Source organism: Dipteris shenzhenensis, chromosome 14 (genome assembly GCF_047967505.1).
Source record: "Dipteris shenzhenensis isolate YYH24624 ecotype China chromosome 14, Dip_SZ_1.0, whole genome shotgun sequence".
Classification (NCBI taxonomy): domain Eukaryota; kingdom Viridiplantae; phylum Streptophyta; class Polypodiopsida; order Gleicheniales; family Dipteridaceae; genus Dipteris; species Dipteris shenzhenensis.
The window spans coordinates 26,948,238-26,961,921 of NC_141609.1; the positions used below are offsets into that span (position 1 = coordinate 26,948,238).

The 13,684-nt window shown below is 43.7% G+C and overlaps 1 protein-coding gene across 3 annotated transcripts in view; it reads left to right on the plus strand.

The window, feature by feature from the left end:
- LOC147894399 (D-aminoacid aminotransferase-like PLP-dependent enzymes superfamily protein) overlaps window positions 1-12,616 on the plus strand; it is a 33,591-nt gene extending 20,975 nt beyond the window's left edge. For 2 of the 3 annotated variants that reach the window (XM_087384762.1, XM_087384760.1), the window contains 2 exons: window positions 11,929-11,999; window positions 12,134-12,616. In XM_087384762.1, the coding sequence (XP_087240888.1) occupies window positions 11,929-11,999; window positions 12,134-12,176 (114 nt within the window). In that variant the 3' untranslated portion in view covers window positions 12,177-12,616. The remainder of the gene's footprint in view (window positions 1-11,928; window positions 12,000-12,133) is intronic. The other variant, XM_087384761.1, reaches the window with a different exon arrangement.
- Window positions 12,617-13,684: the final 1,068 nt, after the last annotated feature.

Below are 13,684 nucleotides of genomic sequence, written 5' to 3' on the forward strand. Positions count from 1 at the left end.
GCTGCAATTCCTCTACGCATAGCAGCTGCAATTCCTCACATGCATCTAAAAATACAGCAGATAAGGGAAAGAAGAAAAGATGCAACTATTGTTGCAAGCCTAGACATGACATTTCAGAATGCAGGAAGTGCATTGCTTTGGAGAAAAAGAAAGCAGGATTGACAGTTAATGCCTCACATGCCATTGAATACCATGAGCCAGGAGATGCTTCACATGCACATGCTCTTCAGGATGATTGGGCATGGGCTATTCATTGCTCATTTGATCCCTCCAAAGCTGATGCACTATTTACTGCTAATGATGCTCAGTACTGGCACTTTGATAGTGGTGCTTCCAAGCATGTCACATCTTGCAGATAGTTGTTTCATTCTCTAGCTGAGGCACCTCAAGGGGGGACTGTTACATGTGCCAATAATGCTTCATATGCTGTAAAAGGAGTTGGAGATGTGCAACTCACATCCATTTCCAGCCATCCTATCACTCTGACAAATGTTCTTTTTGTGCCTGGCATTGAAGTCAACTTGATTTCAATTTCAGCAATTGCTACTTCAGGTTTCAGAGTAATTTTTGATGGCTACAGATGCCTAGTATATGATCTTCGTGATGACAATGCCATAGTTCTCATTGGCACTTTGCAAAAAGGGCTTTATCACCTTGATCATCATTCAGCTGCACTTTCTACTGAAGCATTGGCTATTTCAGATTTACAGCTTGCTGAAACTCATCTTTGGCATGAGAGAATGGGCCATCTCATCTATAGAGCTCTTGCAAAGCTACATTCACAGCAGATGGCAAATAATGTACCTCAAACTCACACAGTTTCCAAACATGTGTGTGAGGGTTGTCTTTTGGGTAAGATGCATCGATTTCCTTTTCAAAAGAATTGTCCAAAACTCTCACAAAGGAAATTGCAGCTAGTACACAGTGATGTGTGTGGCCCAATGGGGACAAATGCCATTGGAGGATACAAGTATTTCATGACTCTCATTGATGATTTCACAAGGTATTGCTGGGTATATCCTTTAAAGGCCAAATCTGAAGTTTTCTTATGCTTTCAGAGATGGCTGAATATGGTTGAGAATGAATCAGGATGCAAGCTTGTCACCCTCAACACAGATAGGGGGGGTGAGTATATGTCAAAGGAGTTTGATGCATTTCTATCCTCACGGGGCATTATTCACTCATGCACTACTCCTTACACTCCTCAGCAGAATCTTGTTTCTGAAAGGAAAAACAGGTCCACAATGGAGATGGCCAGATGCATGCTTAAGGCCAAGTCTTTGCCCAATAAATTTTGGCTTGATGCAGTAATGTGTGGCAACTATGTGCTGAATAGATCACCTACACGGGCATTAAAGACTATCACACCTTATGAAGCATGAAAAGGCAAGAAGCCTTCACTTTCACACATGAAAGTTTTTGGCTCTCTTGCATATGTTCATGTACCATCTCAGCTGAGACATAAGCTTGATGACAAGGCAATCAAATGCATATTCATTGGTTACAGCCAAGAGAGCAGAGGGTATCGGTTATGTTACGCTCTAGTCGAGGTAGCATGACCTCGGAAGAATCAGTCGACATTTCCCTTTAAAGGATCTATCTCTGTAATATATGTGTTTGCGCTTCATGTAAATGATCGGGAGGGATTGAATGTCAAGGTCCTAGGTGAGGGTTGATAGCACCAGACTAGGTAGATCTAAGGCCAAGTGCCTAGTGCAATGATTGTGCCTAGGGGCAAAGGAATTAATCCATCCCAAGAGAGGGGTGGAATGTTACATTAGCAAGGCCCTATATGGATGACATGTGGCATCTAGATCTATCTAGGGAATTGGGGCTTGCTGAGGCTAGAGAGAGATGAGAAGGGTATTATTCACGTGAATTTTGACGAACGAAGATCTCTGTCTGCTCGTCAGCCTCAGTGAGATATGGCTGGGTGGAGATTTATGGTGCTACTCCCGTGATCTTCAAGTGGGGAAGTAGAGATAGTGCTTAACAATTGGTATCAGAGCCTGGTTGAGAGAGCAAGGGACAAGTGACGAAGGACGTGTTGGATGGCGCTCCCGTAAGGTGGTTCGACGAATAGGGAGGTTGACGAAGCTTGGTCTGGAGCTTCTGGATTGTGGCGGACAGCGGGTCTAGAGCCTGGATGGAACGGCTGGTAATCAGCGATGTCCACGAATTAGGGAACGAAGGACTGGTGGCGATCCTGCAGCGACAACGAAATCAGTAGAGAAATTGTTTGACAATGGGGGTCCCGTAAGGCAGCGACGACAGCGGGGAAATCAACCTTACGTGATGGGCAGACTGCAACGATGCAGCAGACGATAGCGTGGAGCGCATGATAGGCAAGAAACGCCGATTGGTCCTTCGTGTGATCGATAGATAGGCTTGGAGCGGTGCCGGAACGGATAGCAGTAATTTGGGAGCAAGGAGATCATTTGGCACGTAAGATGTGACTTGGAACGCAGGGGTGGCACATAACAGGTTGGCTGACCTGTGGTTTGCTGAATTGGCGCACATGTGCTCTGAGGTCTCCAGCTCCGAGCATCCTGCTAGTAACCAGTGACTGAGGCTATGATCCAGTGACAGTCGGAGACGACGATTGGGCGCAGAGGAGCAGGACTTGACCAGGGAGCTTTCTTTGATCTCCCTTAGCTTTGTGTTGTTTTTTTTTCGTTTTGATTTAGTTGGGTGATGCGCTACTTCCATAGATAGGATAGCGTGAATGAGCAGCATGCATGAGGTTTCAATGTGGTAGCAGGGACAGATTATGCCTGTGTGTTTCAGTCGGAGTCAGATTGCAGGAATTTCTCTAGTATAGGGAAAAGCGCCATATGTGATATATACCTGTATAAAATGCTTGATCGGTGTGAATATATACCTGTATAAAATGCTTGATCGGTGTGAATGTGGGATTGCAGGGATTCCCTACTATAGGGAATTGTGTCAGACTGTTAGTACACCGAACTGTGTCAGCTTGTAATACAGTTTTCCAGTGGTGTTTAGTTATTTAAAAAAAAAAAAACAAAAAACAAAACAAAACAAAACACCCATTGAACGGAATGGAAGTAGAAGAAGGGGCTTCCAGGAGGGACCCTGGTGAATCAGGAGTTCGGCCGACCCAGCAGGGATCGCGCCCAGTAGCTCACACTTTATCTGGCAGGATTGCATTGTTGGAAGATGCCTTGCAACAGTTGTTAGCGCAGCAATTACAGGCCAATGCAGGGCAATCCGAACTTAGGAGAGCGATACAGAGTATGTCTGCCAGACCTTCTCGAGAAGAGAAGGGAAAGGCTCCAATGGAACTGGAGTCTAGTGTCCATACGGTCGAGCCTAGGAAGGCTAAAGTGCCAAATATTGCAAATTACAGACCGGAAAAGTATTCTGGTCGGATGAACGACCGTAGCTCCGATGTCATTGAGACCTGGTTACACAAATGGGACGAGGCGTTAGCCATTTGTGAAATCAGAAATGACATCAAAAAGATCCGTGAGGCCACCCACATGTTTAGTGAGGCAACGGATCGGTGGTGGATTAAACAACAAAAAGATGGCATAGCATCCACTACCTAGGAGGGGTTTAAAAGAGAGTTTAGGAAACACTTCTTACCTCCTGACGAAGCATCCCGAGCTTGGGATCAATATAGGAACCTTCGTCAGAGAAATTTATCAGTGGCAGAGTACACTGATAAGTTTCGAGAGAGTGTAATGAAGGTTGACGAACCCCTGCCTCAATCAATCCAAGTGAAAGATTTCATATTTGGATTGAATGATCGAATAAAAATGGAAGTTCGAGCTAAGTACGCGAACACGCTAGATGATGCAATAGCTATAGCCCTGAACTACGAGGATGCCAAGGGCAGCAAGCCAAGTGGGTTTGCACAGGTCGAAACCCAGTATGGGTATCCGAAGAAATCTGGGTTTAAGAAGAAGTGGGCTAGTAAAGGGAGTGGTTCGCAGCCGAGTGGTCAAGCCAAGCAGGCGAGACCGGCTGAAACTCCTAAACCAAGTACCACCATTGGAGTGAAGAGGAAAGTAACCCCAATGGCAGCCCGGGCTTGGTCTAAGTCTCCCTTGAACCCAGAACAAAGGGAAAAAGCGAGGAGAGAGGGCTTATGTTTTGGTTGCCTTCAACCTCACCAGTGGAAGGATTGTCCACGTAACAAAGATCGTCGGATGGCTGAGATGGTGATCTCAGAGTGCGACGTGGAGATGCAGGGAAGTCCCAGAGCGGAAGAGATGCAGATTCAGCTAGCGGGATCTTCTCAGAGGTTAGTACCTTGTTTGTTATGTGTGTCTGTTGCTAAGTTAGTGACGAGTGCACCTGATAACATCCTATCTAAGCCCGCAGCAACGGGGTATACGGCCTTTAATGATACGGAGTTAATTAAAATGAAAGGGCAAGTGGCCAATCATGATGTCATTGTGTTGTTTGACTCGGTGTCAACTCACAATGTGATTAACTCCAAGCTCGTGAAGAGGCTGAAATTAAAGACAAGTCCATCTGACTATGCGTATACAGTCAGGATGGCAGATGGAAGTTCAACTGAAGTATGGGACCAAAGGGTTACCCAGTTGGAGCTTCGTATTCAGGACTATGCTGAGAAGCTTGATTTTGAAATGACCAAGCTTGCTCATGCAGATATAGCCCTGGGTATGGCATGGCATTCTAAGAAGAATCCAGCCATTGATTGGAAAAAGCACGTATATCAATTCAAGATGAATGATGTGCTTTATGTCTTGCGAGGTGAAAAAGATATACCTCAGGGACCGTTGGTTTCCGTGATGGAAATCCGAAAAGCTCAAGTAGAGTTTTTATTCCTTTGCATAGCATCGGTAGAGCCGGTTGATGATTCTTCGGCTAGCACTGATGTTACGCAAAGTGGTGAGATAGCCAAGCTGGCTAATCTTATAACAGAGGAGTTCTTTGAATGTTTTAAGGATGAACTACCTTATGGGTTACCTCCAGAGCGGAAAGTTCAGCATAAGATAGAACTGATCCCGGGGGCAGAACCTGTAAATAGACCTCCCTATAGAATGAGTTTTACTGAAGAGGCGGAGGTGCATAGACAACTAGAAGAATACCTCAAGCTGGGGTAGATTCAACCAAGTTTCTCACCTTTTGCTTCGCCAATGATATTAAAGAAGAAAAAGGATGATACGTTTCGCCTCTGTATAGACTACAAAGCATTGAATAATATCACTGTTAAGCACAGGTATTCGATGGCTCGGATTGATGATTTGCTAGATGCATTACATGGAGCCGTGATTTTCAGTAAGATAGATCTTAAGTGTGGCTACCATCAAATCCGGATTAGAGCCGAGGATGTGCATAAAACCGCTTTCAGAAGTAGGTTTGGTCATTATGAGTTTTTGGTAATGCCCTTCGGACTTACCAATGCTCCAGCGACCTTTGTCATGCTTATGAACGATTTACTACGTCTGTATATCGGAAAGTTCGTAGTACATTTTATTGACGATATCCTGATATTCAGTAAAAGTCTTACTGAGCACTGTGAACACTTAAGAGTAGTGTTCAGTACTTTGAGGAAAGCCAGTCTTTATGTAAATAAAAAGAAAACTATACTGTGTATGGTTAGGCTTGAATACTTAGGGTTCATAATTACTCCACAGGGGGTAGAAATGGATCGGAAGAAAGTGGCTGCGATACTAACTTAGCCAATCCCTCAGAGTCTGACTGCGTAGTCTGACTGCGTTGCGATCATTCTTGGAATTTGTCCAGTTTTATAGAAGGCATATCAAAGGATATTCCGGAATAGTATCGCCATTGACTGATCTGACCTCAGATAAAGTACCTTTTATTTGGGGACAGAATCAACAAGAAAGTTTTAACACCATAAAACAAGGTGTGGTCACAGGACCGGTGTTAAAAATAGTTGATCCCCAGAAACCGTTGTTCCTAGAAACCGATACAAGTGGCATTGCGGTAGGAGCAGTCCTCCTTCAAGAGGGAAGGCCAGTAGCCTTTGAAAGCAAGAAGCTTTCTCTCTCTCAAAGGAATTGGCCAACTCATGAATTGGACTTGTATGCTGTTATCCATGCTTTGAAAACATGGAGGCATTATTTGTATGGTTTAGAGTTTTATGTGGATGTGGATCATGATACTCTGAAACATTTTTGTAAACAGCCTGACTTGAGGGGCCGCCAAGCTAGGTGGGCAGAGCTCATGCAGGAGTTTAATCTAACAATTCGGTACCGAAGAGGAAAAGAAAATAAGGTTGCTGATGCGTTGTCTCGCATTATGCACAACCTGAGTTTCACGGTATTAGAGAGTGCTCTAATGACCGAGATTAGAGAAACTCAAAAAGTGGACAAGTTTGTCCAGAGCTTATGGCCTAAGGCTCATGTGTTAAAACCCGGGGAAAATGAAAAGGATGACCTGGCATCCAGAAAAGGCCAAACTTATGCAAGATATACCATAAGGGATGGTATGCTAGTTAGAAATGGCAAGGTTGTAGTACCTAGTCAGAATGATCTCAGGCAGAGAGTCATTCGACAATGCCATGATACCCCGTGTGCGGGACATCCAGGAGTTGAGAAGACATATGATCTCGTGAAGCGAGATTTCTTTTGGCCAAAGATGAAAAAGCATATTCATGAATATGTGACACGGTGTTTCTCGTGTCAGGTAAGTAAGGCCGAGCGGGTGAAGCCACCCGGACTTTTACAGCCCTTGGAAATACCACTAAGTAAGTGGGAGAGCATTTCCATGGACTTTATTGTAGGGCTGCCTGCAACGCAAGGAGGGTATGATTCTATCCTTGTGGTGGTTGATCGTCTAACCAAGATGGCTCACTTCATTCCGACTAGAGAGTCTGTTAGTGCCCCGCAAGTGGCGGATTTGTTCATTAGACATATATTTCGTCTGCATGGATTGCCTAGATCCATAGTGTCAGACCGAGATGTCAGATTTACCAGTCATTTTTGGACAGCGGTATTTGAGACACTGAGGACTGAGTTGGGAATGAGTAGTGGGGATCATCCTGAGACGGATGGTCAGACGGAGAGAGTCAACCAGACTTTAGAGGATATGCTGAGGGCATATGTGTCATTGAGGCAACATACGTGGGACAAGTGGTTGCCATTGTTGGAGTTTGCCTACAATGATAGAAAACATTCCTCTACCGGGTTCAGTCCATTTGAACTGAACTATGGTTATAGACCAGCAAATCCAACTATAGTTGGAATACCTCAGAAAGTGCCTAGTGCCGTGAACTTTGTAGTTCAGATGCGGGAGATGCTAGCATTTGCGAGAGCTAATATCCGCCAGGCTATGGATAGAGCCAAGGTGTATGCGGATGAAAACCGGTCTATAAGAGCCTTTAAGGAAGGAGAAAAAGTTTTTCTCAGAGTTCCTTCGCACTCGAAGTCGTTGACTTCAGGAGAGTGTGCTAAGTTATCACCTCGATGCTGTGGGCCGTGGTTAATTCTAAAGAGAATAGGCAGTGTAGCCTATAAATTGGAATTGCCACAGGGGTGTAAGGTGCACCGGGTTTTTCATGTTTCGCGCTTAAAGAAATTTTTACATACAGGTGACTCACTAATCGAAGGCGTGGTTTTGTTTCAGGAGATAGAGGATATTGCAAGGTGCAAACCAACAAGAATCCTGGACCGAGGAACAATGCAAATCTTGTTAAGTTGTTTATCTAGATTTCTGAATATCAAGATTCAATTGTCAGTTTAAACCTTTAAAGTTGTGTCGTGACTTGCAAGCTCGAGCCGTAAGTCTTAAGTTTATCTTTCAAGTCCACATTGTACAAGTGCATTGTTTAAGTGTAGCTTATTGTACTTCTAGAATCTAGCTGCTAGCTATGCTAGCAAGTTGTACACTTGTATTCTTATATATATATAAATTAAATATGAATTTTTACAATGACGTGTTACTTTTAAGACACTTTAGACACTCGTGTTTGAAGCATGTCTAACGTGTCGTGTCTTAACGTGTTTTACAACCATGCTCAGCAGAGGGGCTCCAGAGATACCTTGACGCACTACAATTCTTATGTGAGTCTCACGATTTGAAGGTCAACCTAGGTGAAACCAAGGTTATGATCTTCAATACATCTCGAGCCGTCATGTGCTAGGAGCAGTTCGCATTTGATGGGTCATCTGTTGAGGTAGTTTCATGGGCAGTCCATGCTGGGGGCCAGACTCGTCAGATACAGATTGGGCCAAGGTGGAGCGGCTACAGGTTCTTATGTTATCACGGATGATCCGTGGTAAGCCATCCGTTCGTCACGAGACTATTTGGGCGGAGTTTGGGTCACCCCATTACAGCTAGATGCTGCATTTCAGGTCATCACGTATCGGTACGGAGTCAGGGAGTATGGGGATTACACCTTTGGGCGTAGCAGGCTACCATGGCTAGCACTATCCTCTTCTATGGCATTTGCAGCAAGAGGGGACTAGAGGTGTTGGTATGCACTCACAGAGAGATGGTTTGAGGGACTGGGGCTCCACATGGACAGACTACCTCCATTCCAGTACAGCATGGATGCTCTGTTTTCTCCCCTCCTATCACACGAGGTTAACCAGGTTATCTGCGAGGATCTATTACAGCTACACACATTCCGAACCTGGCTGGGCGCGAGCTATCTTTCAGTGAAGCTCAGCTTCTACAGAGATCACTTCTTACATATCACAGCGGAGGGTTTCATTGACTCATTAGGGTACACGCAGATTTACTTACCCCACTCACTGAGGATCTCTCTTGAGCAGTTCCGAGTCTCTTCACATAGACTTCGTATTGAGAGTGGCAGAGCAGAGTGACTACCCAGGGAGAGGCGCATATGCACTTCGTGTGACCTGCAGGAGGTTGAGACAGAGGAGCACTTCATCTTTAGGTGTCCTATTTACTATGAGATCCCCGGATGTTTCTACTACCTCTTCAAAGACAGCTAATGGGAAATGGTCTGATTCATCTCCTACCCAGACCAACGATGTTTGGCAGGTTTCGTTCACGAAGCACTCAGACAGTGTGAGAGGATACTTCAAGCACGGAGACATGAGTAGACTTTTTTCTTGGCTGATCCCTCTCAGAGCTCTATCATGGAGTTTTTCCAGCCAGATCACATGGACACCCACGGGACGAGGCCTCGACATGACCGTGACCCAGCTTGTGACCCGATAGCTCAGACAGAGGGTTGACACACAGATCACACTTGGGGACATCCCCTCCCTGTTTAGAGTCGGGACCCGCTTGACGGGGGTCATAGTAGCCCTAGTTAGACGTAGAGCTATGACCAGCAAACATGCCAGGGCTGCACCTTTGAGTGGCTGACAACACTCTATCGCCGATTTCATGCCCCCATTGCCTGGTCCACCTTGATGTCCTGATGTTGATGATGATGATGAGATAGTCAACTACCGACATGACTATGTTGTACTTACGATTTAGTATTGACATTCTGCATTTTTTGCTTTTGCATTGGTGTGGATGCTCGTTTTAGTAGCTCCACCACCACAACTCGTTTGTACCAAGTGTTTCACAGTCTCATAGACCCATCGGTCTTCTGAAGACTTTAATAAACTTTACTTTCTTATTTTCTGCACTAATCATCATACCAAGGGTTTTGGGGTGTCTTCCCAGTTGGGGCATGTGCGGATTGAGTCGTGCGGAAAGATGTGATGGCAGTGTCCTGTACCACTAAGGCGAGGGTGAGGCTTCAAGTGGGGGGGGAGGCACGACAAAGTCATGTATCCATGAGACAAATGCTAAGGGACCAACAGGTAGTCCACTATGCTCGCTCCCCCACCATGTGGGAAACAAGTGAGCCCGCTAGATGATGGCCATCTTTGGAGACCATTATATATGATCAGGTCATGAAATGCCCCCAACTCAAGTAGGTGTCGCCCATACCCTGTCACCTGTGTTGCGTTTGCTGAGTGTCTCACTATCCCAAGCTATGCTGCATCTAGCTCCGGCACTATAAGAGAATCAGATGCAAAATCCAGTAGGCCTACTTGTCTATCTCTTGTGCCTGCATTGAGAGAGAGAGAGAGAGAGAGAGAGAATTGTGCTGCCACATGTGAGGCTGAGAGAAGAGAGAGTGAGGCAGCAGTGAGAGAATCGGAGAGATTACATGAAATTGATGTGAGAGTGAGAATTGTTGAGAGTACTCAGGCTAAGTGATAAGTGAGTGATGAGACATGGGAGTACTTTCAAAGGTTCCTGTCACCTTCATTAGGTTAAGCAGGATAACCTCCACCTGTGAAACTTAGTTTTCCTTTGCAAAATTCACCTGTGAACCGTAGTTAATCTATGTACGTAGTCAATAAACCTTGTCAGGTTACCACGGATAATTTTCTCCAAGTATATTTTAGAGGCAATTGAATCATATTTCCTTGAAGATTCTCAAGCTACTACATTCCTATAATATTCTTGTAGAATTGTGAGAGAACAGTAATGCTGCACTGAAAAACATCTTATTGGGGACAAACTAACTTGCCCTCACTTGACTAGGAGAAGAAGGTAGGCAAGGAGATTGCATGGCAACTCAAGCAAAAGGCAACATTAGTCATCTTTCAGAGAAGATCAATATGGTGGAAAAGGGAGCAATATCCGCCGTGAAGAGAGGTCACCACAAAACTTAGGTGAAGTGCATATGGCAGCAACAGCAACTTTAAGGAATTGAGTGTGCTTACTTCAATAAGAAGTACCTGGAGAGCCTCATTGAGGAGGCAAGCGACTTGTAGGTGGCTTAACGAAAAAGGGACGAGTCACAAAGTCTGCGGCATTCGCAGCAAAGTAGCCAATGGTAACATACCGTACTGTTCTGAGATTTAAGAGTCAATTCCGGCTGAAAGATGGACTATAGATGCCTTGTTTAACACCAGTTTGGTATGAGGCCTTCTGCATGGCAATGAGTGATCATCAATGGAGGTTTTGGTGTTTCTTTTCTTGTGTCATTCACCTTTTTACATCAGAATAAATGGAAGCCTTCACATTCTGAGCCACAGCAGAAAGATTAAATCTTCTGGAACTGAAGGGAATTGTATGGGATGTCTAAATAGCATTAACAGTGTTTACTGTTCAATATCAGCCTCATTGTTAGTCAATATAATAGGACATGTATACCCCATTGATGGGAAGATCATGCCTAAAAATTCAAAAGGCATTACACGATTGGGAAACATGATTGGAGAAGAGAGAAAACATTTCAAGAAGCTAGGAACTCAAACTAGATACAACAGAAGATGGAGAAGTCATTCACATTAATGCAGATCTACTTCAAGAACCAGGCAGCCAGACAATTTGCAAAATTACAAGGACGTTTTTTGCTCAGGAGTAAACACATATGAAAAGAGGTAGGACAATGCCAGATCCTCTTTTGTCCTTTATGCCATGTCATCGTGGGAATCCAAATTATGAGAAGGTGGTGAAAGAGGAAATTGCTTGATTGCTGTGGCAAGTTGGGGCTATGCGAGAAGGCACTTTAGTCTTCCATGGTCAGATGTAGAACTAACCTAATAGCAAGTTACACTTGCACACATCCATACAATTGATGCACGTGTGGGAGCATTAGTAGGTGAAAGCCATGTAATGGCTTGGAAGCTCAGAGTGTCTCCATTCTTCGTAGCTCCTTTGGGAAAGAGTGGTAGCCAGGCTTGCAAACTTTTGAGGCGTTAAAGATAAAATAAAAATGTTCTCGCTTCTTACAATTGTTCTACTATGGATCATCCAGACAGTCAAATCTTTTGGCCTGGATTCTTAGGATTTTAGGTTGCACAGCAATGCCTCTTTAAAGAGGACAACAGAATGGTATATCACTTCTCAGTCATGGTAGCCAGGGTTGGAAAGATTTAAAGGCGTCACTTTATCTGTATGTATTTGAGATTTCTATGTGTATCTTTTAATTGGTAAGAAGATAAAATAAAGAGTTTTGACATTGTCTGTGCTGTGAAACAGGCTCCTGGACACTTAACTTGTTCCATCCAGGCAAGTGTAGCAGATTCCACAAAGTTTCCCAATCATCTCATGTACATAAGAGATTATGATTTAAATAATTTAAATTGATTTAAAAACTGATGGATCAAGGGTTCTTTTCTTTGCTCATTGGAGTTCTTTGCATTTTATAAGGGATATACTAATATCATGTTTTTTTCTTTGGCAGGATCTTGTTTGGAACAGAGCCCTTATGTATAGTGTTTCAATAGATTCTCTCCTGAGAGATTGAATCTCCTAATCATATGTAGAGAATATATGAAGTTTTGTTATTAAAAAAACACGAAACAGATGAGTAGCAGCGTCACAAACAAAGATATCGTAAAACATGATGCACATCACCTTTTTTCCCACATAAAAGCCTGAAATACAATCAGTGCATCTTTTTTTTTTTGGGGGGGGTGGTGTCTTTTGGGGCCTAGTTGGTTGTCAGACTCACGCACGCTCTCACAGACCGACCCACCTCAACCAGTAGGCTAGAACCCCATTGGCAAGTGTATCAAAGTTTATGATACTAGCGCAGCCATACCTTGGAAAAAAGTACTCAAAATTGTTGCAGATGGGTACATTATGCACGTCTCTAGTGCATATTTTATATCTGTGAATGTGTGTGTGTGTTTGTATTAGGGTTTGGTTTGTCACTTTTGCTAAATATTAGTACTTCTCATCTCTACGGCAATCGCTTTATGACTGTCTATGTGCATGGGATTTAGGATTATTTCACTTTCTTGTCATGTAATGAAATCTTGCGATGCTTGTTAAGGGGGGTCCCGGCTTTTGGGATTGATTCTTGTAATATAATCTTCAATGGATTTCACCAAAAAAAAAAAGAGTGTGTGTGTGTGTGTGTGTGTGTGTGTGTGTGTGTGTAGAAGTTTGTAGATTGAGCTTCTATCTATTCTTGGGAATAGCAGAAAATGTATTGCTTGGGCGACATCCAAAAGTAGTGAAACATGGAAAAATGTGGAGTATGCAAGGACTATGAATTTTGTGTTCCCACAAGTTTAGAGTGTCCAATATCAAACCTAAGTGGAAAGAAGATCAAACTCAAGCCTTCGTGGGTGAATGTGGAAGAGCAAAAAAAGCTCGAGTAAGCAAGCAGTTGAAACTTGGCTCAAAGACGCTGTTGAAAAAGGAGAAACTCACAAGTCATATGGCAATATTAGAAAAGATGGAGCAAGGTTTCCCTTGAAGTTAGACAGGCAGCAAGAGCAATATGTCTATGTGCCAGGAGCCGGCCATAGGGAATAATGCCAGGCACCACTCGCCATAGAAAAACCTTTTGATGGAGAGGAAGTTGTAGGGCCAAGATTGTTGCAATCTTTTACTTCACCATTTGGCATCACGATTCATAGACCAAAGTTGATCCTTGAAAACCTTATACAAATTGGCCATGGAGATATCAACCAGTTGTAAGGGATGAGTGGAGAATCCCCGCAGTCTAAAGTCCAATCGGTAATTCGTTAAAGTAAGATGTAATAAAGGGTAAGCTCCAGATTTGGTAGTCTTAAGATGTAATAAAGGGTAAGCTCCAGATTTGGTACTAGTAATGAAGCATTTGGAAAAGATAGTGCCAAAGGGGTTGATAATGCATCCCCAATCCATATTGCCTGGTTGCTAATGGAAAGGATAATATAATATTATGAGCATGAAGCACAACCACCACTAGTTGGATCCTTTTGATGAAATAAAAATAAGAGCATTGGGGTTTGTGCAATAC